Source organism: Gasterosteus aculeatus, chromosome 1 (genome assembly GCF_964276395.1).
Source record: "Gasterosteus aculeatus chromosome 1, fGasAcu3.hap1.1, whole genome shotgun sequence".
Taxonomy (NCBI): domain Eukaryota; kingdom Metazoa; phylum Chordata; class Actinopteri; order Perciformes; family Gasterosteidae; genus Gasterosteus; species Gasterosteus aculeatus.
In genome coordinates this window covers 30,885,936-30,913,116 of record NC_135688.1, presented here as the reverse complement: position 1 = coordinate 30,913,116, position 27,181 = coordinate 30,885,936, and the positions used below count along the sequence as shown (strand labels likewise).

General features: G+C 51.6%; 5 protein-coding genes across 7 annotated transcripts; 1 reads left to right on the top strand and 4 right to left on the bottom strand.

Moving 5' to 3' along the window:
• Positions 1-132: 132 nt before the first annotated feature.
• Positions 133-2,918, bottom strand: LOC120819583 (uncharacterized). Its single transcript, XM_040177125.2, has 2 exons — positions 1,241-2,918; positions 133-619 (listed from the first exon to the last, which is right to left on the bottom strand). The coding sequence occupies exons 1-2, from the start codon at positions 2,793-2,795 to the stop codon at positions 327-329; spliced, it is 1,848 nt and encodes a 615-aa protein (XP_040033059.2). The 5' UTR covers positions 2,796-2,918; the 3' UTR covers positions 133-326.
• A 343-nt stretch (positions 2,919-3,261) lies between these two features.
• styxl2 (serine/threonine/tyrosine interacting like 2) lies at positions 3,262-9,505 on the bottom strand. 2 transcript variants are annotated; one of them, XM_078102976.1, is made up of 6 exons: positions 9,373-9,505; positions 8,409-8,556; positions 8,215-8,333; positions 7,370-7,601; positions 7,053-7,270; positions 3,262-6,931 (listed from the first exon to the last, which is right to left on the bottom strand). In XM_078102976.1, the coding sequence occupies exons 2-6, from the start codon at positions 8,537-8,539 to the stop codon at positions 4,401-4,403; spliced, it is 3,231 nt and encodes a 1,076-aa protein (XP_077959102.1). In that variant the 5' UTR covers positions 8,540-8,556; positions 9,373-9,505; the 3' UTR covers positions 3,262-4,400. The 2 variants fall into 2 exon arrangements, with proteins under 2 accessions (XP_077959102.1, XP_040033052.2); XM_040177118.2 differs by lacking the exon at positions 9,373-9,505 and having other exon boundaries at positions 8,409-8,695.
• A 719-nt stretch (positions 9,506-10,224) lies between these two features.
• On the bottom strand, positions 10,225-18,640 carry crfa4 (cytokine receptor family, class I receptor 4). Its single transcript, XM_040177313.2, has 10 exons — positions 17,688-18,640; positions 14,959-15,090; positions 14,168-14,277; positions 13,699-13,834; positions 13,076-13,245; positions 12,514-12,692; positions 12,256-12,409; positions 12,078-12,165; positions 11,731-11,800; positions 10,225-11,656 (listed from the first exon to the last, which is right to left on the bottom strand). The coding sequence occupies exons 2-10, from the start codon at positions 15,000-15,002 to the stop codon at positions 11,006-11,008; spliced, it is 1,602 nt and encodes a 533-aa protein (XP_040033247.2). The 5' UTR covers positions 15,003-15,090; positions 17,688-18,640; the 3' UTR covers positions 10,225-11,005.
• cybb (cytochrome b-245, beta polypeptide (chronic granulomatous disease)) lies at positions 18,238-24,463 on the top strand. Of its 2 annotated transcripts, none has more exons than XM_040177136.2 (13): positions 18,238-20,336; positions 20,520-20,612; positions 21,167-21,277; positions 21,372-21,456; positions 21,538-21,686; positions 22,054-22,235; positions 22,313-22,445; positions 22,517-22,609; positions 22,695-22,948; positions 23,089-23,251; positions 23,342-23,488; positions 23,567-23,691; positions 24,054-24,463. In XM_040177136.2, the coding sequence occupies exons 1-13, from the start codon at positions 20,292-20,294 to the stop codon at positions 24,169-24,171; spliced, it is 1,698 nt and encodes a 565-aa protein (XP_040033070.1). In that variant the 5' UTR covers positions 18,238-20,291; the 3' UTR covers positions 24,172-24,463. The 2 variants fall into 2 exon arrangements, with proteins under 2 accessions (XP_040033070.1, XP_077959134.1); XM_078103008.1 differs by having other exon boundaries at positions 20,238-20,336; positions 20,520-20,925; positions 21,014-21,277.
• Positions 24,464-24,779: 316 nt separating this feature from the next.
• LOC120819696 (dynein light chain Tctex-type 3) lies at positions 24,780-26,970 on the bottom strand. The gene is made up of 5 exons (XM_040177367.2): positions 26,612-26,970; positions 26,211-26,252; positions 25,588-25,711; positions 25,235-25,312; positions 24,780-25,146 (listed from the first exon to the last, which is right to left on the bottom strand). The coding sequence occupies exons 1-5, from the start codon at positions 26,645-26,647 to the stop codon at positions 25,073-25,075; spliced, it is 354 nt and encodes a 117-aa protein (XP_040033301.1). The 5' UTR covers positions 26,648-26,970; the 3' UTR covers positions 24,780-25,072.
• Positions 26,971-27,181: the final 211 nt, after the last annotated feature.

Below are 27,181 nucleotides of genomic sequence, written 5' to 3'. Positions count from 1 at the left end.
GTAATGACTAAATGGTGGAGGCAATTTTAAATTGTTTAAACGTCAGCTTTTTACAACCTCACATTGCTCTGTCTGGTTGAATTAACATTAACAATTAACTTTACTGAAAAAAGAGCCACAGCGACAAAAAAATATTTTAAACTATTGGAGGACACGCAATAAAGAACTATTTATTCAGTGCCTCCCACTCACAACAATGGCAGGATTACATAACAGGCCGGTGTACCACAAAGCTCTGTCCTGGGCCTACAGTACTACAGCCACCAGAGATCCTCATATTCCAGGACAAAAACACGAGAACCAACAGACAGTATTCAAAGCTCTCATCACGCGTCCATCATAGCCTCAAACTCATCGATCCTCTGCCGGGTGTTTCCTCTCCGGATCCTCCTGAAGGACACGGTTTTGTACTTGGAGGACTGATGGCTGCCGTTCTTCTTGCCGTCCGCCTCGCTGTTTGTGACGAGAGGGTTCGGACTTCCTCGCTCTTTGTCCTCCTGTGCTCCCGCTTCTGGGTTTCCAGCGGCGGACGAGTTCGCGGCCGGACTCGGATCTTTGCTCCCTCTCGGCGCCTCGCTGGCCCCGTCCACCAGCGACGCCTTCGCCTCTGATCCGCGACCTGACGGAAAGGTTTAAGGTCAAAGGCTAAAGGTTAAATACGAGGGGATTTCATTTCTTCTTTAGTTGAAGAAGAGACATTACATGTCATTACATGACATGTAATGTAGTTGTTGTGGAATTTTTATTGTTTTTAATTAATTAACTAACTGTCTCCACCGACAGTAATTGTGTTTCCAGCAAATCACAGCATTTATGTAAGATCCTGTTGACGCAGTTCACCCGTTCCTGCCGGGTGTTCAACCACAAACGCCGCGAGATTAAGGGATGAAAAGCAGGGTCTTTGAACACAAGCGATCTTCTATGATCTTTGGGGACTTTTCAGATTCATCATATTCAGATTTCTTTGTAACTTGTAAAGTTTTGTACCTTCACTTGAAAAACTGAGTATGACATAATAATCATAAATTACATTTTTGAACATATTTAGCAAACAACATCCAGCCAATCGTTGGGCTCCCATATTTTTATGTTGAAAGTTAAAAGTATGACATTTTTTTTAAACGGAGCCTGTTTTAAGTGTTAATCTTAGTCGGCAGCCATTTGATCTGTTTACACCATTCGCACCGTGACGCACCATAGCGGTAAAAGCGGCGGTTCTTCAAGTCCAGCGCGAGGTTACCTGTGTGTGGCTCAGCTGTCGTGTCCTGGGGGTCACCTGCCGGTTCTCCTGGCCGTCCAGAGACAGGAAGTGATGTCAGCGGCGTTGCTTCAAGACGCTCTCCCAAACTCCTTCCCTCCTCCTCCCTCAGGGCCGGATGGGCGTCCGCCGACTTTGTGTCCGTCGCATTCTGCCGTCCCTCCGTCGCCTTGTCTCTGCTCGCCGCTGTTGGAAGGTCATTGTTGAGGGTTTTAGCAGCGCCTGAGCTCTGCTCTTCTTCTGTGGTGTCTCGGCGGGGTTCCTTTGCTGCCGCTGCACCGGCATGACTCAGCGCTTTTGCAGATTCAGAGGCTCGTGGAGGCGATGGGGGAGATGATTCCTGGGAATCTGGGGGATCGATCTGGTGTGCTGGCTCATTGTTGGGTTCCTCCGCCTCTTCTTCTTCTTCTTCATGTTCTACTTTGTGTTCCAAGGTCTCCATCTCTTCTTCTTTCTCCATCTTATTATCTCCTGTATCTTCCATCTTTTTTTCTACTTCCAAATTGTCCACCTTGTCTCCAAAGGCCTCCATCTTTTCTTCTTCTTCTGCATTTTCTACAGTGTTTCCCAACGCCGCCATCTTTTCCTCTTCTTCTACATTTTCCAAATTGTCTCCTAAGGCCTCCATCTTTTCTTCTTCTACATGTTCTTTGTTTCCTAGAGCCTCCATATTTTCTTCTTCTACATTTCTTACTTCCTGGTCTAAGGCCTCTGTCTTTTCTTCTTCTACCTTTCTTTCATGTGCTTTTTTCTCCATCCTCCTGTATTTTTCATTTCTTTCTTCTTCTCCCTCTTCTCTCTCTGCTAGGTCCTCCATCCCTACCTCACTCTGTTCTTCAACCTCTTCATCATGGCTGTCCTTATCGCTTCCATCCCCCATGATCTCCTCTTCCTCCTCCTCTTCTTCCTCCTGAGCCTCTAACTCTTCCCTTCCATAGCTTGAATCCTCTTTCCTGGGCTCCTTTCCTTCTTCTCCCACTTCTTCATCCCGTCTTTGCGTCTCTTCCTGATCAGCCTCAACTGTCCATATGGGTTTATCCTCATCCTCCTCTTTTAAACTGCCTACTTCTGCCTCCTTCTCCTCCCCTTCCTCCTCAAATGTATACTCTTGCCTTCCTCCTTCCTCTGCCTCTATTTGAGTCTTTTCTTCATCATTTTTCTCTTCGTCTACCTCCTTTTCTAATACCTGGTCTTCCTCTCTTCCCTGCATCTCCTCCTCCGCCTCCCCCTTTCTTACCCTTTCTTCCTCCTCTTCTCTCAATTCTACCAGCTTTTCCGTTTCATCATCTTCATCATCTTTCTCCTCTTCCTCTTGGTTTCCCACCTTTTCTTCTTCGCCTCCCTCCATCGTCGGTTCCTGGCGTTCTTCTTCTGCTCCTTCCACCTCTTTGCACTCCTCCTCCTCCCCCGACATGGCGTCCTCCACGGACAGGATGTCCCCGAACAGCCCGACGGCCTGAATGAGCCGAGCCACGACGGAGTCCTCCTCCAGGTCCAGATGGTCCAGCACCTCCTCGGCGGTCCACCAGCTCGCCATGCGGCCGGGGAGCGCTGTGAAGGATTGAATGGAGGAAGGAGGAGCCGGCGTCGGTCCGGTGAGCCGAAGGCCTCGTTTTCAGCCTAATACTTTAATCTGGTTCCTTCCCCCGCGTCACTTCTTCAAGACGGCCGCTCTGTATTTGCAGCTGAAAAAAACACAATCGATCAATTCATTTAGCGAAGTGTCCCGCTGAGCGACCACATGTTGCTCTTATTATTAAACCACATTTATTTGACTGTTTGCAGATTGTGATTGATGTGAAAAACTCTAAATACATTTATGCATTATCATGAATTAAAGGCTTTTAACATGAGACTCATCTTCATCAGCCGTTAACACATTGAATGGTCAATGTTCATGACATAATAATGTATTAAAATGGTACTTCAAGCACAATTTAATGATGGTACTTCTACATATTAGTACTTTAACTGCTAAAGTATTACAAGTAAAACTACTCATACATCCTAAGAGATTGTTTCTTTTATTTTGGAACAACCAGATCAAAAATACTAATAATAAAAGTGTGTTCCATCCCTTTTAAACTCACATTTAACACTAATGTTGCACACAGACGTGTTTGTAAATGTCTCATAACGTCACGTTGCCACAGCGTTGATCCCTCTGCGGAATGTAAAGCTGCTCAACACGCTTACAGCCTCACATGACTTCACGCTGTGTCGCCGTGTCCCCAATGAACAAGGCCGTGTTGTTTGAGAGACACACAATAAACAATAAATATGTGCTTTATCATTTATCCATGAAGCTCTGCCCCGAACTGTCCCGTAGATGGTGGTACAACGTAGTGATGAGTGAACCGCGCGCTTCTCAAATATAAAAATGTGTCTTTTATAATCATCAAAATCAGCAGAATTAAGAGTCACAGGATCTTCCAGGAAATCCTCCTCTTGTCTTGTTATATAAGAAAGAAATGACACAAATAAGGAGGAGATGTTATATAAAGGCAGGAACAACGGGCCCATTGATCAATGTGCAGATAGTTAACCATTTAGAATTATTATACTTTCTTAAAACAAACACGATAATAATACAAATATGTATTATGGATGAATTAAATCACTAAATCATTAATAATAAAACAACAACAATAATAATATAATGTATTATTCATTTAATTAATTAAAACAAAAATTATACAAGAATCATCAAAATAATAGTTATTGTAAATTAATAATTATTATTACTATTTTTACTGTTATTATAACAATTTTTTACTAGTATTAGTAGTATTTTTGATCAGTTGTTTCTTCATGTGTGTCCCTTTAATCATGTGTTAAATCAAAAATAAAATAGCCCAAAAGTTGTAATTTATCCGAACATTGATTACATAATAAAATACTGAAACAAATGATTTGTTGTTTTCATCTTGTGTCAAAATATGTATTAAATGTGTTTTACATTCAACAGTAGTGCAAACAACAAAATAAACCACGTGTGACTCTACGTTTTGATGCAAAAGTGCATATTTTCATGACTGACAGTTTTTCTTTTGTCCAAAAATTGAAATCCCCCCGAACATCGACACAAACTCTTAAAGTCGTACGGTTTTCCAATGGATTCAGGTCCAAAGTCTCTGAACTTCTAGGCCTCCTTCCTGCTCTGTGACCTCGCCTCCTGCTGCGCCCTCCACGCCTCCAGCACCTCGTCGTCCTCCGCCTCGGCGGCGGCCCGAGCGCGGATCCTCTGCCTGGTTTGGGCGATGAAGGTGGCGATGTCATCCTCCTCCTTCTCCTCCTCGTGGACGGCTTCCTGCCTCCCGCTCCTCCCCCCGTCTGGCGCGTACCCGCCGTCTCCGCCCGATGGAAGCTCGCAGAGTCGTGATCTGTACGAGGAGGACACGCCCTCGTCCTCCTCCTCGAGGGCGTAGGACGCCCGGCGGCTGGAGAAGTCGAATTCGGAGGCGGAGGCGTCCAGGTCGTCGTAGGGGTCCCCGGGCGCCGCTTTCCTCGGAGGAGGCCGGACGCTCGACAGCCAGTCGTCGACGCTGGTGTTCTTATCTCGCTCCAGCGACGGGTTGAGGTTCAGGCAACCAGAGAGGCCGAAGGACCTCGCAGGTTTCTCCTTTCTCTTCGCTTCCTCCAGAAACTCCTCCTCTTTCTTCTTTCTCTCTTCCTCCTCCTCTTCGTCTACCTCCTCCTTGGGTTTCTTCTTCTTGTACAGTGTGCTGCGCTTGTTGTCCTCCAGGATCTTCTTCCTCTCGTAGGCGACCATCTTGGCCCTCATCTCAGACTTGATCTCCTTGTCCATGGCGTCCAGTTTGCCCATGTCCACCTGGTCCTGGAAGAGGCTGTACAGCGGGACGCTGGTGGTGGTGATCTTGTTTTTCTTGGATCCCGGAGCGGAGCTTCTCCCGGTGAGGCCGGAGGAGGCGCTCGACCCGCAGCCCGAGAGGACCGAAGCCGGCCCGCGTCGCCCCGGCGACAGCGCGCTGGAATAGGAGGCGCCGCTCAGCAGGGAGGCTTTCTCGTCGTCCACGCCGCGGCCCGAAATCAGGCCGCCCGCGCCGGCGAAGCTGAGCTCCGATCCGGCGCGCGACGGAGGAGGAAGGCTCATCTCGCTCTGCTTCTGCCGGATGGTTTCGGACACGACGTTGGCGATCCAGTTCTGGATGCTGGCCAGATTGACCATGGGTTCTCCTCCGGGGCCCTGAGCCGCGGGAACCGGCAGCATGGGGGGAACCGGCAGCCTGGCGCTGCGCGCCTGCGACACCGAGGAGATGGCGGACGAGCGGCCGCTGAGCACAGACACGTTGTCGTCGTTGGCGACGCTCGGCGGGCCCGTGACCCCGGCTCCGGCCCAGAAGGCGGAGAGCGGCACGGCGCTGGCGCCGCTCTCGTCGTCCCAGCCGCACACGGACTGACTCTCCTCCAGAGTCTTCTTGGAGCGCTCCAGGATCTCCTCCCGCCTCTGCCTCCGCCTGGCGGTCGCGGAGTCCTCGCCCCGACTCATCTCCACAATCTCCTCCGCGTTCTCCTCCCCGAGGCGCCTCTGCTGCTTCAGCTTCCACGTCTGATAGGCCGTCAGGTTCACGTCCTGGTAGCACGGCGCCCCGGCTTCTCCCTCGCCACCGCCGCGCTCTCCGTCTCCCGCCGAACTCTTCTCCCCGTCCTCTCGGTCCTTCTTGTTCCAGCCAAACTGGATCCTCTTGACGCGCCAGCGCTCCAAAGGCGTCATCTTCTCCTTGTTCCTTTGGCAGAAGTTGTACATGGAGCTGGTGTCGGAGGTGAGGCTCTCCACCTCCTCGTCGATCTTCTTCCCTCCGCCTCCGGCGCTCTCGCTGCCGTCCTCGTCCTCTTTCCTGCGGTAGCGAGCGGCCGCCTCTTCCTCGATTTCCCTCAGCCTCTGTTTCCAGAGATCGGAGTAACTGGTGCAGCTGGAGGTGGACGTTGCGTCCGAGGCCGGCCGCCTGCCGCGCCGCCTCAACCGCTCTCTCACAGCGAGCACGTCCTCGCTGGTGACGCTCTCCACGTCCGCCGGGGACGTCTTGTTCAGCGCGACGGACTCCCCGTCCTCCGCGTCGCTGTTCAGCTGCGCCTCCCACCAGTCGTCGTCCTTGTACTTCTCGTTCCTCCTCTGCCACTCGCGGATCATGCAGCCGAGGCCGTCCTCGTCCTCTCCGCCCTCCGTCTCCGGCAGGACAAACTCCTCCCGGATCGTCCTCCGGTCGGCCGGCCCGTTGGGCGGTCCGACCGAACCGCTCCGGAGTGCGGCGGCGGCGGCGGAGGAGGCGACGCTGCTCATCACGCTCGCTCCGTCCTCCTCCTCCTCCATCACGATGGAGTGCGCCTTCACCCCGACCATGCTGTGCTCTTCCTCTCCGTCCGTGTCCTCATCGTCCTCGCCCTCGCCCTCGCCGAAGATGCGTGCGCGGCCGCGTGCATCGATGACGGAGCACTGGCTGAGCGTCTCGTCGTCGTCGTCGCGCTCCTCCATCAGGTTCTCGTTGAGGTTGCGCAGCTGCTTCAGGAAGCCCTCGTTCGGGTGGATGGCGCGCTTTTTCCTCATGGAGGTCAGCGCCTCCATGATGCTCATGTGCTGGAAGATCATCAGGTAGGACGCCACCAGGACGGCGGAGCGGCTCACGCCCATCATGGACACGACCAGCACCTTTCCTGCACGGACACAAGGCGGAACTAGAGCTCCTTCAACAAACGAATGAGCCGATTGACGGACGCCTCCTTCACGGAACCGACGACGGCCTGAAGGGTTGGAACCTGAAGAAGCTCCCCTCACCTCTGTGCGTCAGCAGAGCGTCGTCCAGGAACTCGGCGGTGGGCCGGAAGTGCGGCGCCATGTCGGAGTCGGGGAAGTCGTCCACCTCGATGCCCATGTACCGGAGGCCCATGCCGGCGTAGAAGGACTCGCCCGTGTACACCCCCGTGCCGTGCGCCGCGTTGAGGATGTGGGTGACGCCCATTCGCTTCAGCCGAGCCTTGTTCACCGCCACAGACCTGAAGACAGATTACAAGTCCCCATAAACCTTCTGCGCTGCCTCACAGCCCAACGCGGCCTTCAGCAGAAGCCATTGGAGGACAGTGGCCTGGACTCACTTCTCGCCGATGAAGACGTTGGGCCACACCTCGTCCACGGGGTTGAGGGGCGCCTCCACGCGGTCCTGCAGCACCGCCCTCTGGATGTCCAGCACGCAGGGGGTGTTGTAGGGGCTGCGGTCGTCGATCATGTCCCTGACGCGGTTGTACAGGTCCTCCACCATCAGCTGGTCGGCCGTCTCCAACATGGACTCGGAGACGGACTCGGCCTGCAAGCTGCGAGGCGGCAGCTCTACGTAGGGACATGAACCATAAGCATTGACCTTTGACCTTTGATAAAAGCTCAAAGGGGGATTAAATAGTCATAATGATAATAACAGTAATCCCGCTCAGGTCTCAGCACTTTTCTGATTTGTTCCGGAAAGAAACTACACTGGATTTTGTGCGATTAGAGATCGAGGCCGACAGAAAGCTGGTGATGCTGCACATGCGCGGCGGGATTCTCCGTCTCCCTGCTGGACCAGCTGCACAATCATCTCACATCGCCACAAGATTTACTTTTTGGGTAAATATTTTAGTTTTTGGGAACTTAAATGGTTTTAACAGGATTGTACAATGACCTTGTGGAGATATATATGAGACGATGAGGGTTATGAAGGAAGCTTCAGAGGTATGCAGATTAAAAGTCGTCCGGCCCTGCCGTGGAAGCACGCGGTGTCCATTAAAGCGTCCGCCCGCGCCGTGTCCCGCCAGCCAATGTCCCCAATCAAAGCCACTAACGAGCCGCGGCGATGACCGAGCGCCTCACTGAATTACAAGTGCTGGACGTGGACTCAGAAATCTAGAAATGATTTGGTGGAGGACGACGCGACGTGATCTGGTGATGGAAGCGGTGCTCCTCTCACCCTCGCTGATGATCTGCTTGGCGGCGATGGCCGAGGAGAGGTGGATGGGCTCCATGAAGATGCTGGCGGCGTCGGAGCCGGAGATCATGGAGAACCTGGATTCTGAAGCCATGGAGAAACTGAGGGAGAGGAGCAGCGGGTCACATGAAACATCCTCAACACGATGTCGACCTCCGGGTGGCCCCCCCTCCTACCTGGGCGACGGACAGCGCAGGTAACGGGACTGGACCCCTCGGGCGCTCCTCCTCGCCTCCTCCTCCTCCTCCTCCGCCGCCCCGGGAACCGTCTGGTCCCGGTGCTCTCCGCTCTGGTTGGTCGACGCCATGGCAACCAAGATGGCTTCTGCCATCAAATAAGAACAATCGCTTTAGAGCTTCTTTAAATGATGATACACCTTCAGGTATTTACTGTAATGACTTAATAACAGACGTGCATTACAATCGTAAACATTGTATATGTATATTTCTACATCAGATAGGTGACATGTGTACAGTCTTTATGCTAGGCTAAGCTAACGGGCTGCTGCATGCAACCCTCACTGACAAAGAGTTCATTTAAAGAGAAATGGATTATTGAAACAGGACAATAACTATCTGATCATATTTGTAGATTCAAAAGTATTAAATACATAAATAAAACAAAAGATTAAAAGTACAAAAACACAAGAAATAGAAACATTCCAAGTTCCAAGTACCTTAATACTTTTTAAAGTAAAAAGGGAGTTAAAAAACAACAAGAAATACTTTTATTAAGTAGTTTCCTCAAAAAGACTAAATAATCGTCATCAAAATGTCTTTTTACGGGTTTAGTTTATTTCATGAAAGATGTTGAAAAGAACCTTTGGTATTTTGTATCATGTTCTTATCTGTTCCGCACACACACACACACACACACACGTGGGAGAGTGTGAGTGTGTGTGTGTGTGTGTCTGTGTGTGACGAGGATCTATTTTTATGGCGACAGCTGCCTGAGGCCCCGAGGCCTCGATGAGAAAACACTCTGTAAACAGCAAACAGCGAGTAGAAGAAGCTCCGAGACGCGGGGACGACTTTGAATGAAACACCACCATTCTGCCGCTGTGTGTGTGTGTGTGTGTGTGTGTGTGTGTGTGTGTGTGTGTGTGTGTGTGAGTGTGTGAGAGAGAGTGTGTGTTCTTACCTCGCCGCTGTGAAGCAACTCGTGTGAAGCCGGCGGCTCCAGAGTGACACAAAAGTTAGAGTCCGCCCCCCCGAGCCGAGCAGACCCCCGACACCCGACACCCTGTCCCGCAGTACTGCTCGCAGTACTTCTGAGCCTCAAGGTACTTGTACTACAGTAGAGTACTGCTCACACTTACTTTTCCTTGAATCTCCCCTTTCATACATTGTTTGATATTTATTTTCACTTTTGCTACTTTTGTTTTCATCCGTTTGTCCTTCCATCTTTCCTCTTTCTTCCCTCCTTGCATCCTTCTCCCTCCCTTAGTCCCTCGTCTGTTAAAGGACACGCTTGGTGCATGAACGACGGCTGCAGCAGTGAACAGAAGGAAACGTGTCCTTCAGAAGCTGCTCGTGTGTTTTCTCTCCAGCTGATTATAAACTATTAATAACCAGAGAATGCAGCTGACGCCGGTCACAGGACGCACGACCGGAGACAACGGTTTACTTGTCTTCAGACCGTCTCTGACGCGTCCTCACACTAAAGCCGCTCAGCTGATCCTGAATCAGCTTTGATCAGTGAACCGCGAGGCGTTCAGGCGAAGCAGAGGAAACCCTGTGAAGACGGATGAGAGAAGCAGCTGTTCGTCCTCTGCAACCAGCCAGATGTTGCTCCTGTGTCGAGTCGAACATCATTATTCATTGTTCATCCACTCGGCTCACGTCCACGCGCCTCGACGTCAGTGGATGGTTACGCGTTTGTTTGGATCTTTGGACATCGGCCGCGTTGCAGTCGGCTCATCGCACGTTTACCACCAGAGAAGAAGGATCAACACATGCGTGTGCGTGTTATAAATGATGAGCCGTGCACACATTTAAGCCTCCAGATTCACTTTTTATGCCTTCAGCTCCAAAGTGCTTTTGTCACAATAAAAAGGTGAGAAACAAACAACGAACAGTAACACGCACACACACACGCACACACACACACACACCACACACACACAGACACACACACACACACACACACACACGTCAGGCGAGACAAAAAGACACATAAAAGGAAATTTCAAGACGTTGAACACAAGAGAGAAACACGACAACAGTTTAGAGCTTCACTGAGGACCATCGACCGTAGAAGATCGACAACAACGGTTAATAATGGTTAATAATGGTTAACAATGGTTAATAATGGTTAATAACGGTTAATGATGGTTAACAATGGTTAACAACGGTTAATAATGGTTAATAATGGTTAACAATGGTTAATAATGGTTAATAACGGTTAATGATGGTTAACAATGGTTAACAACGGTTAATAATGGTTAATAATGGTTAACAATGGTTAATAACGGTTAATGATGGTTAACAATGGTTAACAACGGTTAATAATGGTTAATAACGGTTAATGATGGTTAACAATGGTTAACAACGGTTAATAATGGTTAATGATGGTTAACAATGGTTAATAATGGTTAATGATGGTTAACAATGGTTAATGATGGTTAATAACGGTTAATAAGTCAATAATAGCCAACAACGGTCAATAGTATTCAATAATGGTCAGCGGGCAGAAATACTCCATTTATATATTTAAAAGGTAACCTTCAGGTTCCACTCGGCAAAGAAACAACCAATCCAGTCCCTCCCTGCGCTCAGTCCTGGTTGCCCACGGCGACGGGCAGCAAAGGAACCACCTCGCTCCTCTCCCCTTCGCCGCCATCGTTCCTCTGGTGGGTCTTGGCTCGGCGGTCAGCCATCTTCTCCTCCTCCTCCTCCTCCTCCTCGTCCTCCTCCACCTTCGGCTCCACCCCCTTCTCCTCCCCTGCGACCTTCCACAGGGGCGGGGCCTCGCGGCAGTAGGCCGGCGGCAGACAGGGCACCAGGTGCACCTCGCCGCTCTCGTTCATCAGCTGGACGCAGGTGTAGAAATCCTGATGCGAGTAGTTGGTGGCGCCGGGAGGCGGGGGTACGGCGCCGGGACGTCCCATCACGCTGTACACTGACCCCGGCAGGGACACCACCTCGGGCCTCGACCACGTAGACGGGGCCGGGTCACCTTGGGGGACGGTGGAGCAGTTGGGCAACACGCTCCGCACGTAGGACGGCGGGCGGAGGGTGGTCTGCTGTTGGGGGGGGGGCATCCGGTCACACGGGGTGACATCGCCGCGCCCTGTCAGGTCCTTCGGCGTGGCGGGGAAGATGTCGGCGCCGCTCACCTGGACCCAAACGTCCTCCGCGTAGCTCGGGGGGCTGAAGCTGTGGAAGCTCCTGAAGTGACGGTTGATCTCGTCCAGGTTCCCCTTCTGTGGGGGGGGGGGGGGGGGGGGGGGGTTAGTACAGCATGAAAATATGGTATAAGACCGATGATGTGTGTTACCTTCAGGAGCAGCGGGTCGACGCCGATGATCCTCGGCTTTGGAACAGGCGGCAGGAAGTAGTCTTTTATTCTGAAGGAAGAGGAAGTCAGCGCTTAAAAATATAAACTGGATAAGTTTCGATAAGCACATTATACGGCCACGGCTTTGTTATGACATCACACATGTGGAGCTCATGTTGTTGCCTAGCAATGCGCCTTTGACCTCCATTGACCTCCATTGACCTCCATTGACCTCCAATCCTTAATGCGTGCGCTCATTTCTAATAAACTGCACTTTGCTTGTGACAGTGGAAGGAATAGTAGAAGTTAGTATAACTAGTAGTAGTAGTACTAGTAGTACTCTGAACCTTTTTCCCTGCGGGACGACCAAGAAGAGGATCACCAGCAGAGCCACCACGGCGACGCCCGTCACCAGGATCAGAACCAGGAGGTTTCCTGTCGGACAGACACGCGGTCAATACACAGCCAAATGAAAGCGTGTGGGGCGCCGCCGTGCCGCTGACCCCCCCCACCCCCCCTGCTTACCTGCCGGCGGCCCGGCGGGGAGGCTCATCGGCATGGCGGCGCTCCACGCGCTCCACAGACCGCTGTTCTGGGACCGGCAGCGGACCCGGACCACGTAGTCTCCGGCGGGGAGGCCGAGCAGCTCCACCTGAGGCTCCCGCAGGGGGTGCTTGACCTGAGGGAGGGGGGGTCGGAGGTCACACTGATGGTCCGGGACGGTAAAAGGAGATCGGTGGGAGAGGGAATCGTCCCGAGGACTCGGGCCCGGGGGGCCGGTACCTTCCAGGCGTCGGGCTCGCGGAGCCGGCGGTACTGCAGCTCGTAGACCAGCGTGATCCAGCCGTAGCGGAGGTCAGAGGGCACCGGGTAGGACCAGGACAGCAGGGCGGCGTGGCCCACCTCGTCCCCCCCGGCGTCCGTCAGGGAGAAGCTGAGGTTCACCGGAGCCTCGGTCTGAACTGGATTCATGGATTCATCACGATCACTCACTCATGTGCACATTTATCCTCTCAGTTCTACTTTCGTGCTGCTTTTATAGATAATAATTAGTTTCTTTATCCTAAAAATGTATATTGTGATATAAACCTTCAATAATCTTTGTGGCATCAAATGTTCTATATTTGACAATTCATGCTTATTAAACCCAAACAATCACTGAGTCATCGAGCAGACAAACAGACAATGAAATAAACATTAAGACATCTTGATTGTTTAGACATTTCTCAATATTTCAGATGGAGTTAAGTATTAAGAAATAACGTCTCCTCCCCCTCCTCCTCCTCCTCCCCCTCCTCCTCCTCCTCCTCCTCCTCCTCCTCCTCCTCCTCCTCCTCCTCCTCACCAATATCGGCCACGTCCACGCAGAGCTTCTGGGAGGTGTAGTTCCTGCGGGTGGTGACGGCGGACACCTTCAGGCAGTACACCTTCCAAATGGAGGTGTGGCTGCTGTCAAAGTGGCAGCTGAAGGGCCCCGAGCTGACGTAGTCGGGACACTCCAACCAGGGCCCTTTGCTGCGGGGACGAGGGAGGGGGGGCAGCTATGAGCTGATGTACTAATACACAGAGGACGTCATACAGACGCGGTGATTCGGGCCTGGTCTCGTCACGTGACCCTGATTAACGTCCGCGGTGGTCCAGCGATCGATGGCACGTTGGCGAGAGCGCCGATGATCAATGGGTCCTGTTAGCGGGGACGCTGCGATGGTTTCTCCTCTTTATTGAATAGCACATCACACGTTGACCTCGAGGCGCGCGGTCGGCAGTTCTCTCAATAAATTATTAATAATAATCAAACAAGACAATTAAAAAAGGAAACTATTTGGATAAACTATTAAAAAATAATGTTTGTAGTCCTGCAAACTAAAACCACACACATTGGATGACGTGTCATAACTGTGCATGGACTCCTGCATAGTACTCCAAAAAAAGTACGTGAGCTGCGTACTTGTAGTACTGCCTACGTACCCATGGGAGTATCTGAGGTCGTAGGTCACCTGCTCCCCGTCCGTCAGGTTGTCCAGCGGACGCCACCAGCAGCTGAAGTCCTCCATGTTGGGAGAGCGGCACAAGTGGATGTGAGGCCTCGTCGTCGCGGCAACCGCTGGGGGGGGAGGGGGGGGAGAGACGGCGTTGCTCATCAAGGGGGAGTCGTTTATGGAGCCAACTGACGTATGTCGGTTATTGACTTTTATGTCTCTGCACTTTATCAAACCAGACGCAGAGCAGCTCGGATGCAGAAGAACAAAAGTCACATTTCCACATTAGTTTTCTATTATTAACTCAGGACGCGGTGACGTCTTCATCGTCTGGAGACACTGAGGTCACTTCCACTTCCTGTCGGCATCAGGAAGCAGAAACCTCTTCGGCTTGAAGGCGTCGCGCCGGAGGATCAGGTCTCTTTCCGTCAAACACCGGGATGAGAAGAAGGACTCACCGGGGCCGCGTGGCTCCTGGCGGGCGGCGTCCTGGACCTCGGCCCCGCTGCCGGCCACCAGCGGCAGCAGATAGACCAGCAGCCGCAGCAGCCCGCCGCCTCCGGTCGACCTGCCGACCCCAACCAAACAGTTAAAACCAGCAGCTCGCCATCGAACACGTGACCCGGAGACAAGTGGAGCATTCAGGAGCCTCGTCCAGCAGTCACGGGACCCCCGCCGGCCCGTCACGGCCTTCACTCATCGGTCTGCGCTTGTTGCACATTAACGGACCCCTGAGGTTCCTCCAATCAGATTAGTCCACTATATAGTTTTATCCTCCCGACGGTCCCTGAACACATCGTCTGTGACAAACTGCCCATGAGACACATTTAAAATCAGTTTGCTTTAATCAGATTGTGTCTGAAACAGAGTTTGGCTCCAAGAAGCTTTAGGAAGCCAAAATAAAAGGTTTACGGTCTGATAGACTAGATCAGATTGATGGTTTCGTGGCAGGAAGAGACGTCCTCGGGAGTCTGGAGGCTCCGTCCTGCATCCCAACCGGAGGCCGTGCATCTGACTGAAGGACCCGACCGCCGCGCGCGGAGGATGTTCCTCCCGTCGGGTTTCACAGATCACGTCCAACGTAACGTAAATGTAAATGCACATTAGTCAACACTCGTTGAGACATCGGAGACGGATAAAAGACACACAGGGACATGGAATAGAAGTTGATTTATTCATTCGCTTCCGTTACCTTTGAAGATCAAGTCAATATTGTTGTGAAAATATTAATATTAATATTGAGTCCTACCTGCACATGGTTGCGTCCCCGCAGTCAAACACCTGGACCCACATCTGGTTCTCCGGTTCCCCCCAGAAGGACGAGTTGGACCTTCAGCAGAGCGGCCGGTCACACGGTGCACGTACGCGTTGAGTCGTCCTCCTGTCAGAGGGGGGGGGGCACAAAGACGGGGTTAAAGCCCCCGCGTAGACCAGGCTGAAGGTGCGAAGAGGCGGAGCTTCACCGGCAGACTGCGTCTCGGTTATTTGAGCTTTTTATGTTCACGTCTCAAAGTCCGTCAGCTGCGATAAACATCAGCGATTAGCCCATGATGCAACGGGGCATCATGTTAGCTGCAGGACGATGGACGCCATGAGACTCGTGTTGAAATGGCCAAATGCAGGAGTGCGACGGCGATTCAGTGTCGTGTTCGCTGCTTAAAAGACAGATTTCATAATCCGAACCACGTGACATAAAGAACATTGTTATCAGGAACTGTAAATCTTTACGTAACCAGAGTCCAGAATCAAAGACGGATTCCATTAAGCCACAGAATGGATTTTAAAGCCGTGCCTGAGGGACGGAACCCAGGCGGCGAGACGTGTAATCCCAGTGACGGAGAACCTCTAGAGCCGCCATCATCGTTCTGCTGAGGAAACGGCCGTTCTCCCCACAGGGGTCGCCTGGCGCGTCGTGTTGCCGTGGCGACTGGCTCCAGAAGTTGTGTCTGACGGGGGGGGGGGGGCCCATCGGAGCGCGGCGAGGCCGACTCCCGCCGGCTCACAGCGCGGCGTCCAAATCAATCCCTCATCCGATCACTGGGTGACCTCGTTACTGACCCCCCCCCCCCCCCCGAGGGATGACATCATCCTTCTCCCGCTGTGGGAGGGGTCGGCCCCTCAGGGAGAACGACGGATATCTCCTTCATCACGAGTTCTCCACAGAACGTTTGGCTTGGAATGATGATGTGGAACTCTTCACAAAGCCTCAAACAACGGGAAGGAATTCGGACTCACGTCCGTTGTTCGATATTAAAATTGTGTTTGTTGAGACGATGGAATCGTTTTTAAGACAAAACGATGAATGAGTCAATAGAGGAAATAAAAGAGTCCAAACTAAAAGCTCGACAGAGTAAAACGTCAATGAGCTCCGATGGAGTCACACACACACACACACACGCACACACGCACACGCACGCGCACGCGCACACGCACACGCACACGCACACGCACACGCACGCACACACACACACACACGCACACGCACACGCACGCACACACACACACACACGCACACGCACACGCACACACACACACGCACACACACACACGATCAGACAGCAGCAGTCGATCCGCAGGGAGTCACATGCCGTTTGCTGTAAACAGGCGGCGTTACATAAAGCAGCGTGATGCTAATTAACGGGCGTCTCGTTGGGGACGTGACGCACACAAACGCATTCGTCCCGCCGCCAAAACACGCGCCATCGTAAGTAGTTTGTGACCAGACTTCCTGTGCAGCGTTCTCGGCGAGTTGTTTTTTTTAGAAGCAGGATGGAAGATTTTTAAGTTACCAAAGTTACAATGAACTTTCCTGAAGTGGAAGTTCAAAGAGGAAAACAGAGAACACTACGCCTGTCAATCAGCGTTAGGCCCCGCCCTAAAGCCTCCCCTGCTTTATGGACCATCAGTTACTAAATAAACATCACGATGAATTGGAGAAGACTGTATGATGCGTCCCGTTAACTCGGTTTGAGTCGGTCTGAAGTTACCGAGCAGGTCGGCCCTTTAGCACGCGGCTAACTGCTGCTGGGATGTCAAAGGTCACGGCAGGAAGTCCAGTCTGAACGACAACCAAACGCTGGTGGAGACGGAATGTGATTCACAAGGTGGAGGCTCCATCGTTCAGTTCAAACTCCACATTAGAAGCATCAGGGACCTTCAGCAAGCGACGTCCTTCACACGCCGACGTTCTAAACCGCCGCCATTCAGACTTTATCTGAAGCTGGCGCGTGGACCTTAAAGACAAAGTCCACGCGGTCCCTGCTGGGTAGTCACATTGCTGTTGGTCAGAGCCTCTGGAGGTCTCTGAGCAGAGACATGGTGGAGGTCCCCTGGAGGTCTCTGAGCAGAGACATGGTGGAGGTCCCCTGGAGGTCTCTGAGCAGAGACATGGTGGAGGTCCGCAGAGACATGGTGGAGGTCCCCTGGAGGTCTCTGAGCAGAGACATGGTGGAGGTCCGCAGAGACATGGTGGAGGTCCCCTGGAGGTCTCTGAGCAGAGACATGGTGGAGGTCCCGTGGAGGTCTCTGAGCAGAGACATGGTGGAGGTCCCGTGGAGGTCTCTGAGCAGAGACATGGTGGAGGTCCCGTGGAGGAGTGGTCCCCTCTTATCAGCGGGGACACATGTGGACCGTTGACTGCTGGTCTCCACCATGGAGAGGAAACACGTCTCAGCAGACGTTTGTGTGCTGAATAAACTATTCAGATAATTAACTTTTTCTTTTTGTTGTTTTGTTCTTTTTTTTCTGTTTGTCCCATTTAAAAGTGTCTCCTTGGTAAATGTGTGTAGCTTCACGTGAGACAACACAACGAACACATTCAGTGTTTTTCTCATCAAACTACAAAACAAAAGTTATCAAAACGAGCGGATTAAAAGGTTTAAAGTGAATTAAAAGGCGCCATCGTTAAGCTTTTAATAACATTACATCTTTACTGTCGGAACCTCTTTAACTAACCGACGGGTCGCTGACGAGGCTCACCTGTGCGCGAGCGTTCCCTTCAGAGTAAAAGAGCCGTGAGGTCCTGTGGAGGGACCGGAGCCTCTGGACCGGGACCGGGACCGGGTCTCCGCGTGCACTCCGTGTAACGGCGCGCGCCTGCTGCTGGTCGGCGTGCTGTCAGCGGAGTGGTGCGTTCACTGGCCTCGCTGCGCATTTCTACCCCCCCGTCGGGACGCTGTCTCTTTAAATGCTGAATAAAAACACGGGTTGAGTCCAAATGATGTGAAACAAATGAGCTTTGTTCGCAGGAACTAAAGGTCGTTTCATGAGATAGAACCACGACTGGGACAAATTACTCAATTACACAGATGTGTAAATCAAAGTTAATTAAACTACACAACCCGTTTTTTTAGATTATTCATTTGTTGCTTTCCGATTCATTTTGTTCAGTTTCTAATTATGTTGATGGATTCTAAGAGGGACAAAAGTCAGAAGACAGAAGTCCAAAACGGCCAAAATATTGAATGAACAAATAAAATAAACAAATGATCATATTGGAGTAAAAATAAAGATTCAAGAGGTTCTTAAAAACCCCAAAGAGGGGATTTTATTTCCTGTTGTAAATTGGATTGTGGGGTTTTCCATCGCCACACATGATCTTCACCAGCTTGCCCCCTCAGCGATCTTCTCTCCATCAGATGATCTGATCATGGAACGTTTTTAGCAGCAAACCGGTCACTGAAGGTCACAGATGTCACGTGTCCTCCTGGACCTCAGAAGTCATTGAACACAACCAGGTCCTGACCACGTGACTTCTGGAGGAGCAGCATACGCTGGATGAGCGATGGACGAAGGACTCACAAACCAGCGTGAAGAGGGGCCGTTTTACAGCAGTCCCTGAACGCCTCGCGTGGAAAAACAGGTTATTGATAAAACAGAAAAACACATAATTCTGTGATTTACATACTGAACGCATGAACTCCCAGTGAAGATGAGAAACTGCTTCACAACAAAAGCCTTTTCTATCTTTTCGCAGGAGGCTCCTGAACGCCCCGTGTTTAAATAATCCTGATTACTATTACAGAGATTTAAGTATCAAATACATAACCTCTGGGGCGGGAAAGCATCAGGTTGTGTTTCCCATGGCTCCTTCACAATAAAGGCTCCCGTGTGCGTCACCACAGTCCCCATGAAACAGATTTCATTTAATCCCCTCGCCCAGATTACGACCAATCACCTGAGGCCTTTTGTCTAAATTATACAGCGTGTGCTTTGACCTTTGCCCTCAGCTTCACTATGTTACATACATATGTTAGTTAGTGTGTGTGTGTATACATACATATGCACCTATATGACTGCAGCAGTCAGCGACCATGTGACATTCAGCCTGCACATCTGGATCAATGACAAAGATATTCTCCTGTGTGTTATTAGTCTGGAGGGTGAACATCTGGATTACTGTTGGTAACGCTGAATAAAACGCAGCCCATCACCTAAGTAGAGGGAAAGAGTCTTCCTGTGAAGGTGGTGATGACGTGGCGGGACGACTGGACTCATTCTGTCCCCTCGCGTCTGTCTCTAATTGAACTCCATTACTCATTTCTCAGTGGCTCATTACACCATCACCCAAATCACACTTGTGCCTCCTTCATGCGGACCGCTCCTCTGCTCCTCCTGAAGGTGGCAGCACGACACTCCTCTGATCGGCTCAGACCCACACATGTGACACGGAGGCGTTGCTCAAAGGCAGCCCGGCGGCACGGCGTTCGGCTGCTAAACTCGGACCGCTGGCCTTTAGTCGCCGTCCACGTCCACCAGACACAGTAGTCCAGAGCCAGCGGTGCTTGGACCTCCATGCAACTGCCTCAAAGATGCCATCAGGGGGAGCGTGATAAGCTCGAACGGGGAGGACCCGCCCCCCCGACCCCGCGACCCCCCGACCCTGCGACCCCCCGACCCCTATCCCCCCCAATGCGACACTGATGCTTCTTTCACCCGCTGAGGATGAGGAGGGAACTCTCAGAAGCCGCGGAGGACCAGGAGCCTCTGCAGCCTCCTCCTCAGTTCATCCCCGTAGAGGCTGCGTGGGGCCGACCTCCTGACCTCCCAACCTCCTGACCTCCCGACCTCCCGACCTCCTGCTGTCTGCAGCTCCTTCAGGTTCAGCTGCTCTCCTCTCTGCAGCGGAGCCTGAAACAGGAAGCATGTGGCAAGCGATGTTTAGAAATGCACCACTTCCTCTGCCCAACGGTTTCCTCCTCAGCGGTCACCTGCAGGCTGTCCACGCCGCCGCGACTCCTCCATTCCCTCTGCGAGGAGTCAGAAGGTGGAGCCTCCGTCAGTGTCCTGATGCACTGCTGTGAGTCTTATCTCAACCTGCAGGAATCCGTCCTCCTTTATCACTGATCTCCAGGTGGACGCGGCGGACGCTGGGCTTTTCTTTCTGTTGGTTCTCCTGTGAGCTCATCGCCGAGGAGCCTCTCGGCTCGTCCTCCTTTAGGTGGAGAAACCCGGGGGCCGGCGTCGGGCCACTTCCTCATTTGCTTCTGGTAAAAGTTATAAAGTGAGGAACCGGTGCACTGCACCTCCACTCGCCTCCTTCACTGTCTCCTGCTTCCTTCTCTCGGAGAAGCTCTGCTCATCATGGGGAACTTTGCCGCCAACGAAGGACTCTCCATCTTCGTGATTGTGAGTACACTTTTTCACACGCAGTGAAAGGTGCTTTGTGTGGAACGGTTTGAATCCTCCGGTGAGGATGTGGAACCGCAGGTCTGTTTATTCTTTGCATCGGACCATTCCGGTTCGGACCGTGTTCGCTGTGCAGCATCTGGGTTCTCCGTCGTCTAAGACGTGTGTGCTTGTCTGTTGCAGCTGGTCTGGCTCGGCATCAATGCCTTCCTGTTTGTCCATTTCTACATGGCCTTCCTGGTGGAGAGGTGGTTCTACACGCGGGTTCTGCTGGGGGTGAGTCCACTCACGGTTCTAATGCTTACTGAGGAAACAAGCACCCAATCAGCGGGTTCTTTTTATTATTTCACGCTTCAAAGCTCTTGTTAGAGAAGATGCATTTTTTTTAAAAAGGACCTGACCCTTTTCACTTCCTCAAAGTGCAGCGGGTGGGGTCGGGTCGGGTGGGGGCATTCTGAGGAAACCCCACGATTCACATCACCAACCACCAGCAGGAGCTTGCAGAGCGGCTCTGATATGAATATGAACCAGTCGCCTCATTCATCAGACAGGATTTCAGGTTAAACCACAAAGCAAAGAGCCCCAGCATGTGATTCGTTGTCCCGCATAACCGAACGCGACATCATGAAACCTCCACACTAATCGCCCCTCATCTGCACCACCCGCTCCACCCGCAGCAGGGTTAAAGTCCGCTCCATCCTACACGGAGCAGAAGTGAAACGCGGTCCAGATGCATCAAGCTGCAGCTTCAGTGGACTCTCATGGCCCGAAGCGTCGTGCTCTGCAGAGTAATCAGATTACTCTCTCTCTCTCTCTCGCTCGCCCGTCAGCACGCGCTGTCCTGGGCCAGAGCTCCGGCCGCCTGCCTCAACTTCAACTGCATGCTCATCCTGCTGCCGGTCTGCAGGAACCTGCTGTCCTTCCTGCGAGGCACCGTCCAGGTGAGGAGCCCGCGCACAGGTTCATGTCCCCGGGGGGCCGGGGGGCCGGGGGGGCATCACAGCTCCTAATAACCTGGTGACCTTTGTGCTTCAGTGCTGCAGCCGCACGGCCGCTCGGCAGCTCGACCGAAACATCACGTTCCACAAGCTGGTGGCCTACATGATCGCCTTCCACACGGGTGAGCTGCCCCGCCTGCAGACCTGCTGGGCTTTAATACTGAGCGTCGGCACGTCTGTAACTCCATGACCTCCTCCCGCAGCCGTGCACATCGTCGCTCACTTGTTCAACTTCGAGTACTTCATGGACGCCCAGCTGCAGAGGAACAGCAGCCATCTTCCCTTCGTCCTGTCGGAGATCGGCAGCGGGGACAACGCGTCCTTCCTCAACCCCATCAGGACCAACGAGACGGTGAGGACGCTGCTGTTGCTCAAATCTGTGAAATCCTCTTTTGCTTCATCTGATCAGCTTCCTCTTTCCGCGGTTTCTCCTCTCTTGTGAAACTTCCTCTTTTCTAATAAACCGTTTAGTTTCTTTTTGACTCCTGGTGTCAAATAATCTGTTTCCACGCTTCAAATTCTCGTGGTTCTAATCTGTACTTTTGCACTCGGCTTCAGTTTCAACTTGTTTCAGTGCTGCAGACGTTCACTCTTTCATCTGTTATCACCTAACGCGGTTCCTCAGAGAGTCTCAGAGGAACCGCGACAACACACACATTGGTACATGAGGGAAGTTGGCCAACGCGTGTGTGTGCGTGTGTGCGTGTGTGTGCGTGCAGAACCCAACCATCGTCATGTTCACCACGGTGGCCGGGCTGACGGGCGTGGCCATCACTCTGGCCCTCATCCTCATCATCACCTCGTCCATGGAGGTCATCCGCAGGTCCTACTTTGAGGTCTTCTGGTACACCCACCACCTCTTCGTGGTCTTCTTCGTGGGCCTGGTGTTCCACGGCTTCGGGTGAGACGCGTTGTTGTTGTTGTTGTTGTCGTCGTCCTCTCTGCCAGCGTCCCTGTAACTTGACCGCGTGACTGCAGGCGGATCGTAAGAGGACAGACGGCCGGCAGCTTGGAGACCAACCGGCCCGAGGCGTGCGCCGAGCACTTTGAGGACTGGGGGGGCCCCGGGTCGGGCTGTGCGGTGCCGGCGTTCGCTGGGAACCCTCCGATGGTGAGCCGCGGGAAGGGGGCGGGGCTCTGGGAGCCGGCGTTGGGCACTAATGACCGGTTCCTCTTCTCCAGACGTGGAAGTGGGTGGTGGGGCCCATGATCCTCTACGTGTGCGAGCGGCTCGTCCGCTTCTACCGGGCCCACCAGAAGGTGGTCATCACCAAGGTGGGGAGATACGACCCGTCATGGGTTCACTTACTTCAGCGCACACAGCCTCACGAGATGACCCCCCCCCGACCCCCCCCTTCAGGTGGTGATGCACCCGTCCAAGACTCTGGAGCTGCAGATGAAGAGGAAGGGCTTCCACATGGAGGTGGGTCAGTACGTCTTCATCCAGTGCCCGTCCGTCTCCCGGCTGGAGTGGCACCCCTTCACCCTGACCTCGGCCCCCGAGGAGGACTACTTCAGCGCCCACATCCGCATCGTGGGGGACTGGACCGAGGCGCTGTACGAGGCCTGCGTGGGAGACAAGACTCAGCCTCAGGAGGCCTGGAAGCTGCCCAAGTAAGTGCCTATAAAGCCACCGGTGGGGGGGAGGGGGTCCATCGTGTGTGTCTCAGCGGCCTGCAGAGCGTTTCCTGATCTCATGATTGACAGCTGCTGGTGGTGTGAATGTGCGTGACACATGAACATTGACCCCGCAGGCTGGCCATCGACGGGCCCTTTGGGACGGCCAGCGAGGACGTGTTCCGCTACGAGGTGGTGATGCTGGTGGGGGCCGGCATCGGCGTGACTCCTTTCGCCTCCATCCTCAAGTCCGTGTGGTACAAACGCATCCAGCAGAACCAGGAGGTCTTCACCAAGAAGGTGAGGGAGGAGCTCCAGGTCCTCTGATCACATGGTGTTCACCAAGGGGAGGGCGTGTGTCTAAAGTGCCCCCCCCCCCCACCCCCCCAGATCTACTTCTACTGGCTGTGCCCGGAGACCGAGGCCTTCGAGTGGTTTGCAGACCTGCTGCAGTCTCTGGAGGGTCAGATGACGGAGAAAGGCGTGACGGACTTCCTCAGCTACAACATCTACCTGACCCGCTGGAAGGAGACCGAGGTAGGGGGGGTAAGACCAGGTGGACCCGGGTGGCCCCAGACGCCCCCGGCCTGAAGTCGTGTGTTCTCTCTCCACCAGGCGGCTCACTTCCGGGTTCACCACGAGGCGGAGAACGACCCGATCACGGGCCTGAAGCAGAAGACGCTGTACGGGAAACCCAACTGGGACCACGAGTTCAGCAGCATCGCCACGGCGCACCCGGGGTGAGGGACGCACACGCACGCACACGCACACGCACACACGCACACACACGCACACTGTGAACACTTTGACTTAGTAAATAAATCATGTTACTGTTTACATACTGATACTTTTACTAGTACTACTTCTTCTATTACTCACACAAATAATTCTACGTCGTCCTCTAATTTTTCGGATGAATTTTCTTCTTGAATTTCTGACTTCAGTCTTTTAATGATTTAATAATCAATAAAAATGGAAATAAAACTTAAGTTAACTAAACGTCATCGAGGTTCTCCAGTGATCATTGCAGGTTTTAATACTTTTAGCTGATCATTAGTTATTAATGCTGCTCTTCATCAACAATCTGCTCACGTCTCCTCAGGACTAAAGTGGGGGTGTTCCTTTGCGGCCCCCCCCAGCTCGGGAAATCCCTGGAGAAACAATGTCTGTCCCACTCGGAGGCCGACGTCAAGTTCATCTTCAACAAGGAGAACTTCTAAGAACTTACTTTCCAAGTACTGAGACAAAGTGTTCAGGGTTGTTTTGCTAAGTAGCAGAGACCACTGCCCCCCCCCCCCCCCCCCCAACAACACCCCCTCTGTTTCCCTGCAGCAGCTTCTGTTACTGTGTGACTTGTGCACTCGTGTTTATTTAAATCAGACAAGTAGAAGAGGCTGTGTAGACATCTGTGTGTACTTGTGTGTACTTCTATCTTGCCGTTATCGTTGTACTTTTTCACATGCAGGTCGGAGGTTGAATTCCTCTTTCCAATAATAAACTTTAACTTCAAGAGCTTCGGTGGTCAGTTATTACTTTTAGTTCAAATCTAAGTCCCAACAAAGAACATCTATTATGTTTGAGTATTTTCTCAGCGGGGAACTGGTACTTTATGGAATACTTCCTCCAGCTGGTAATAAAGATTTGAGAATATTTATACATTTCTTTCAACTAACTAAACATGTGTGCAGAAGTACAATAGCTCCCTCTGTTATGTATAAAAAGGGAGCAACCAGCCCAAGTAAAAGTACCTCAGCCTTGTACTCTATAAACGTATTGAGTTACATCAGTGATGCAGAAACGCATCAAACAGAACCTGAAGACAAACCGGTCATGTTCCAACCTTTATTGAGTTAAGATAAAAGCCTCAACATCATATTTCTTGTTTATTTTCTGGCAAATGGCTCAGAAAAGAAACACTTGTAGAACAGATACACGTTTTAAACATGAAACCACAGAAGAAGACTCCAGCTGCAGCAAATGATAAATAAAGAGAGAGATCAATACTTTGCGATGATTGCATGCATCTGAAGGCAGAAAATACAGTCGTTTTCCTCTGGGGGGGTCAAAGGTCAAGCCCCCAGGAGGCTCTCTGGGGCCCCCTGGTGTTCACAGGACACCGACCTACGCCACGGCCACAGCGAACACACTGACCACGCAGTACATGGTGCGGTTCTCCCACCTCACGGTGCAGCTGCCTGCAGGGACGAAACGACAACAGACGGCAGTGAGCTGATGGAACTGGACGAATCATCAGCTCCCCGACGGTCACGTGACTCCGCTCACCGTCCATAGCCGTGTCCCAGTAGCAGGAGTTAGCCGTGTGGAGGCCTGCTCCAGTTTTCTGCATCACAGCACACGTCACTGAACACAAAAACAAACATTTGTGCTCTAGTTTGAATATTGAACCTGGGTTTAGTCCCACATGTTTTCTTCCATCTTTAAAAGGTGCAATATGTTATTCATGCATCAAAGTTAGATTCCTTTGTGTTATTCTCTGCCAGAAGCGGTCATTCTTATCCAACGTTCAGACTCCATTAAGATGGACCTCCGCTCTTCCTCTGAAACACGCGAGGCTTCTTCAGAGGAGGTAAAGAGCTTGTGGGCCACGGACCCCGAAGGACCCAAAGTGAACGTACCGATGTACTTGTAGGCTTTGCCCTGCTTCACCAGCTGTGTGAGGCAGCGCTCCACGATGCCGGCGGTCCATTTGTTCACCAGACTCTGGCTGTAGTCGTCAGCCCCGACGACGGCCTCGATGCACTGACACACGCAGCAGATCAGAGTTTACAGTCATGTGGAAGTCACCGGGCGGGAGGCGGAGACACTCCCCCGAACGGCCGTTTTATCAACACATTTCATGTTTAGTGAGTCAAAACCGCAGAGAAACAAAGACGACGGTCTTTAAAAAGAGCTTGAAGACATTTATTGTCATATCTATGTGGCTGGATCATCATTTATTTTTCCCAAAGTCACAGTTAAACAATTTAACGTGTGGGAAATAGAGACTGGGCGATGGATGAAATGTTGTCACATGATGACGTCATCAAAGCGGTTTAATTGTACTGCTTTTAATTTAGTTATTAACCAGAATGATAAATTAAGCATGTGCCTCAGAATAATAGAGAGAATGGGTGAAATGTTTTTCACATTATTAATGAATTAAACAAACAACAGGGACAAAGTTAGTTTGAATAGATGAAATAAAATAATCATTTCAAGCTAATTGAAAAAGGGGAAACAAAAGAAAGGTTGACGTTACCTCTTTCACGATGCTATCAGCTTCTTCACAGTTGAATGAGCTCTGATGAGTGAGAAACACATCAATATGCAGAGTTAATACTATGTGACGTAAGAGACGGTCAGTTTGTGTATTTGTAATGTTGTATAAATACTTTTACTGTTAGCAGTCGGTTTAGCATTAGCTCACTCAAATTAACACATGAACAGTATTACACGATGAATGTCCCTTAATTCACCCTACTAACCAGCTGACTAACAGGCAGGCTTAATTAACTAACTCTGGAAATAGTATGCAAAACTATATGTTTACATCAAAAAGCAGCGTTGGCATCAGAAACCATGTTAAGGAGCGGCTAGCTGAGGGAGCTAGTGCAGCTAGCCCGCGACCAGCTAGCCAACTTCTACCGACTCGGGACGAACCTCGCTGCCGTTATTATACTCCTCCATCCCCGTCATCTCCCGCCGCTCCACGGGCCCCGGAGGCTTGGTTTTATTCAGAGAAAAGGAGAAGAAAAGGAGAATTTTTCCTTAAAGGAAAATGCGGAGCTTCCGGTGAACTGTCAACAGACTAAAATAAAGAGCAACGAAGAAGAAGAGCCGGTGAGGAGCCGGTGACGCCTGCCGGTAGCGGCAGGTAACTGCGTCTTAACGACCAGCTGTAGTACGTTGAGTCACTCGTTTATTCCATTTATAGATTCACAAAAAGGGAAACAGACAAGTACAAACGAACAGGACATAAAGTGTTTTAACTGTTCTTTAAAATGTACCGTGTTAGTGTCCATCCGGTTTCTTCTTCTTTAACTTATTTATCGTCTTCTTCTTTTTCTTCTCTCGATCCGAAATCAAACTTTATTTAAAATGTTAATGAGGACAATTCCTCGATCACTGTGGTTCAAATCTATTTTGAGGTAATTCCACCACCCAGTAGGATGGAGAGAATATAAAACTGGCTCAATATTGACAAACAGCGATTAAAATCACAAGTATTCG

Excerpts from the sequence above, each read along its gene's own strand:
- crfa4 (XM_040177313.2), bottom strand. The coding sequence starts at position 15,002 with ATGTGGGTCCAGGTGTTTGACTGCGGGGACGCAACCATGTGCAG. Across the intron at positions 12,410-12,513 it reads GCGAGCCCGACGCCTGGAAG|GTCAAGCACCCCCTGCGGGA; the intron begins GTACCGGCCCCC and ends CCCCTCCCTCAG. Across the intron at positions 11,657-11,730 it reads TCGACCCGCTGCTCCTGAAG|AAGGGGAACCTGGACGAGAT; the intron begins GTAACACACATC and ends CCCCCCCCACAG.
- styxl2 (XM_040177118.2), bottom strand. The coding sequence starts at position 8,563 with ATGGCAGAAGCCATCTTGGTTGCCATGGCGTCGACCAACCAGAGCGGA. Across the intron at positions 7,271-7,369 it reads AACGTCTTCATCGGCGAGAA|GTCTGTGGCGGTGAACAAGG; the intron begins GTGAGTCCAGGC and ends ATCTGTCTTCAG. Across the intron at positions 6,932-7,052 it reads CGCTCTGCTGACGCACAGAG|GAAAGGTGCTGGTCGTGTCC; the intron begins GTGAGGGGAGCT and ends GTGTCCGTGCAG.
- LOC120819696 (XM_040177367.2), bottom strand. The coding sequence starts at position 26,647 with ATGACGGGGATGGAGGAGTATAATAACGGCAGCGAG. Across the intron at positions 26,253-26,611 it reads AGTATAATAACGGCAGCGAG|AGCTCATTCAACTGTGAAGA; the intron begins GTTCGTCCCGAG and ends CTCACTCATCAG. Across the intron at positions 25,313-25,587 it reads CAAAGCCTACAAGTACATCG|TGACGTGTGCTGTGATGCAG; the intron begins GTACGTTCACTT and ends TTTTGTGTTCAG.
- cybb (XM_040177136.2), top strand. The coding sequence starts at position 20,292 with ATGGGGAACTTTGCCGCCAACGAAGGACTCTCCATCTTCGTGATT. Across the intron at positions 22,446-22,516 it reads TCGCTGGGAACCCTCCGATG|ACGTGGAAGTGGGTGGTGGG; the intron begins GTGAGCCGCGGG and ends CCTCTTCTCCAG. Across the intron at positions 23,692-24,053 it reads ATCGCCACGGCGCACCCGGG|GACTAAAGTGGGGGTGTTCC; the intron begins GTGAGGGACGCA and ends ACGTCTCCTCAG.
- LOC120819583 (XM_040177125.2), bottom strand. The coding sequence starts at position 2,795 with ATGGCGAGCTGGTGGACCGCCGAGGAGGTGCTGGACCATCTGGACCTG. Across the intron at positions 620-1,240 it reads GACAGCTGAGCCACACACAG|GTCGCGGATCAGAGGCGAAG; the intron begins GTAACCTCGCGC and ends CCTTTCCGTCAG.